The 4,154-nt window shown below is 34.9% G+C and overlaps 1 protein-coding gene across 1 annotated transcript in view; it reads right to left on the bottom strand.

The window, feature by feature from the left end:
* Positions 1-401: 401 nt before the first annotated feature.
* ABRAXAS2 (abraxas 2, BRISC complex subunit) overlaps positions 402-4,154 on the bottom strand; it is a 28,827-nt gene continuing 25,074 nt past the window's right edge. The window contains exon 9 of the mRNA XM_015830753.1: positions 402-970. Coding sequence (XP_015686239.1) covers positions 504-970 — 467 coding nt within the window. The 3' untranslated portion in view covers positions 402-503. The remainder of the gene's footprint in view (positions 971-4,154) is intronic.

Raw genomic sequence — 4,154 nt, 5'->3', positions numbered from 1 at the left:
ATAATTCACATTTGTTCCAATCCGGCTTCTTGGAATTAAAGGTTTGTTTGTTTTCTCCTGGCAATGATTTATTTGGCTTCATCATTAAAAAGCCTGCTGATTTAAGTCCTTAGAAACAACCTCTCTAAAATTCAAGGCATGATAGTACACGAGGTAAGGTTTGATTTAAGATCATTAGAGACCATGTTTAGTTGCTAAATCCCTTTTCTTTTTTTTTTCTTTTGGAAGGTATGGCAACAAAAGTTAAAACTGTTTCAAATTTCACTTTGCTATTTACCAGTACATCCTGAATCTCATCAATCAGTACAGGCTGATTATCTTCATGGTTCCATTACAAAACTTGTAAAACTGTATCAAAGTGAGTAAGCCATCTAAGTTCAAGTCTTTTTTTTTTTTATATCTGCTGTGCACAATAATCCTCTTTTGTAGATCATTTCCTCAAAGTTAAATTCCAAAATATTTCTGTAACAATTAGGAAAGATAGTCCTATGTTAAGCTCTATATTAAATCTGAGAGATTTGAGTGTTCCTAGAATCTCCATCCACATGTGCTAAGGATTGAGAATCTCTCGTTTGTGCGTATTCACTGTCAGAAGACTCTGTAGGGTCAAGCGAATTCTCATAGTCACTGTCTTCTGATTCATTAACATTCTCATCGGTGGTGCTGTGGGAACAAGGCTGCATGGATGTTCCACTGCCTGAATACTTCAATCCTGTATTTGTGGAAGCATAACTAGAAGAGCCCACTGCTTGAGGTCGAGGCATAAAAACACTGCTTTCTAGAACCCCAGGGCGGACAGCATTGTCATGATTGATCACATTGAAGTCAGCATAAGGAGGAGGAGGATCAGAAGCATCCGATTCTTCAAGATGACTTTCCACAACAAATCCAGGATGTGTTATTTGTGGGATAAATATAGGCTCCAAGGTGTCATTTGTCATTTGCCTATTTAAGAGAGTCTGTTGTAATCCTAGAAAAGTGTAAAAGTAAAGGTTGTAATACCAACTAGTTAAATTAAGACAATTACTTTAAGTTATACTCAACTGGTAAGCCAAGGATTTAAGTGAAAAGTTAAATATCTAATAGAAATAGAAATCTTATAAATTATTTTGTTATTATTAGCATGATTAACATTTATATCCTGTCTTTATTTTGTTGTCTAGCTTAAGTATAGATTCTCTTAGGATTCTCAAAGGATAGGCAGGAACACAACTTTTACAATGGGTCAGTATACATAATACATAGATACATACATAGAGATTTCCGCACAAAGTACATTTAACAGTAGAGAATATATAGGAGATCTCTCTCTCTCTCTCTCTCCCTCTCTCTCTGTGTGTATGTGTGTGTGTGTCTGTATGTATGTCTATCCATCTATCATAATTATCACAGAGGATAGACTTGCTGCAAGAATAAACTGAATTTTCTTCAGGTGGTTTAATTTCAAGTAACTTAACAGAATCAAAGCTGCAGCTCACACAGTTGCTGTACACTGACTTACCAAAAACAATAGAATTTCTAATGGGACCTGAATCACTAGAACATTAAACTGAGGTTTCACATCTCTTTGTTCTTTATATTCACTATTATAAAAAACATATGAATATATACAATCCATACAACTTTTTCTATTGTTTTTAACTTAACAGGTAGCTGGATTACAATTCAGTTGTCATACAAATGTCACCACAAATTGCATCCTGATGCCATTTTTTTCAGGTTTTTTTGTGGGTACAATATTAGATTACCACTATGTGCACCTTGGCATCCTTCCTTCACATTACTAGAAGAAATACATCTACTTTGGCAACCTTCCACATGTCATAAATATCCAGCTCTTGGAAGGAAAGCTACAATTTCTAAGCAAGCATTCTGTTTATAATGGCATCTCCTTGGCAAAGGCAGTGTGCTCCAGTCTTATGTTTCTCAGACCACTATACTCTGAGACGGAGGAGGGAAGGGAAAAATTAGATAAATCAGATACCAAACTAATCACATACCAAAGTATTTTTTATCTCAGCATTCAACCATATTGAGAGAAAAACCTTTGTTTCTAAGGAATAATATACAATATACACTACCAGGACTTTCTTAAATTTTGCCTTCTTACAATATGTGTAACATTCATACATGCATGCATAGGGATTTAAGAATTTTCTATACTAACATTTTTTACAAAATAAATTCTGGGCATCTTCTCTCGTGGAGATATTGCAACTTTTGAATCCTAAAAACACTTCAAGCTGGATTCAGATTTCACTTCCACTCAAAGAAAGAATCAAGACGCAGCAGCATCTGCACTGAATGAAGGCAGCTTTCATCATGTATTTCTCCCCTCACCCTGCTAGAGGTTTCTGCAAACCTCTGCAACAGTTTTTAGAGAGAAAGGAAAATGGAAAAATATAGTCTGCTTTCCAATTCCTTCAGGAAGGACTCTCTTGAATGAATTCATGCTTGTGGGGTAATCTGGAGACAATCCAGATTTTTTTTACTTAGGGAAATACAATACTCTTTCCCCTCTGCATCACTTACGACTGCAGTATAGTATTACAACGTGGACATTCACAGAATCTCTGTGACCTAATTACATTTTGATAGCTCCTTACTCTGAAGTATGGTAAAATAGTTTTCTCTCTTTTTTTAAAAAAAAATCATCCCACAATTATGCTATCCTCTGTATTAAGAGTTCTTGTACATTATTAATGAAGAAACACACCTTATGGCAAAATGCAGAGGATTATCGTTGCCCTACCGTTTAGTGAACCTTTTAGTTTCAAGCTGCGTACGAAGCACTACACACATTGCCACAGGCATCTTTGCTGTTCTTCTCGTCTGCCATCTAAGCTGCCGCATTATAGCTTGCATGCATTCAGCGAATAAAATTCAATTTCGCTGATGACTTTGAACTTTCAACTACCATCTGTACTTTAATGACAGTAATGCAACAAATAGATGCGGGTTCTATATTTCCCCCCTCAATATAATGATTTATATTTTCCAATGTTTTAAGGTGATATTGGGCAGTATACAAATAAGCAAAATTGATGGGTTCTTGTCATGACATTAAGTAAACCAATTATAAATGAGAAGAAAATTGAGAAATCACCCACCACACCAGGGTGGATGGTCTCATCTTCTTCCTCCTTTAATGCTTCCTATTTGCTTGTTGATTTTTTTCACCTGTTTGTTTTAATAGGATTGAGATCCAGCACAGGTAAGGGGCCTCTTAGGGAATCAAAGGCCTTTTTATCTAAAGATCCAAGGCAAATCCAGATCCAGATTGTTTTCCTCATAAATGCCAGAGCTTGCATTTATGTGGAAAATCCTGTGACTGTTACATTTACTTTCCATAAATGAGTTGTGTCTGATGTAAGCATTAGCAGAAGGAATATGTTATTCTTCTGAAACTCAGGGGCTTTATTTAATTGTCCATTGTACATACATTCAGTTAAGTATAAGGAAATATATTGCTTAAGAGTAATATATACGGGCAATGGTGTGTTTATGATACTTCAAGAGACAATTGGATAACAGTATTGAGGTGAACAGAAAATATATTATGCAATATGTCATAACCCAAATTTTAAAAGCAGTCATATATATGCTGAGCTCTATAGGCCTGCAGTTCTCGGTATGTTTCTGTTACTGACATACATTATTTTCTATCAATTTGTTATTCCAATATACAGTCAATTAATTTCTTCATTCCATACCTAGTCTAACTCTGTTTCTTCTTTACCCACCTTCTTGTTTTATCCTTTAACTTCCTGCCTCGTTTGTTAGAACATGCCATCTAATTTAAACACCTGGCTATTATAGAAGATACATCTAAATGTAACGTTTTGAGCAAAGCAAAAGAGATAGTGCCATAATATAAAACAGATTTAATTTTACTTATTTAATAGATTGCTCATTGTAAGATAAAGTGGTGAGGAACTACCAACAAAATGGGAAAAATGGCTTCCCAGTCAGCTGGTATTATGTGTACTGCCAAATGGTTATTAACTAGAATTTAAGAACTGCAATCCTAAGCTAACATATTTTAAGGAGACAATTTATTTATAACTATACAGAGCAGAATGAATCTTTCAGTTAAAAGGTTATAATCTGTATCCATTATTTATATACTCCAACTTTCACTTCTTGGTCTTTTC

The sequence above is a fragment of the Protobothrops mucrosquamatus genome, unplaced genomic scaffold, assembly GCF_001527695.2.
Source record: "Protobothrops mucrosquamatus isolate PMUCROS unplaced genomic scaffold, P.Mucros_1.0 scaffold_248, whole genome shotgun sequence".
Taxonomy (NCBI): Eukaryota; Metazoa; Chordata; class Lepidosauria; order Squamata; family Viperidae; genus Protobothrops; species Protobothrops mucrosquamatus.
This window is presented reverse-complemented; position numbering and strand designations above follow the sequence as displayed.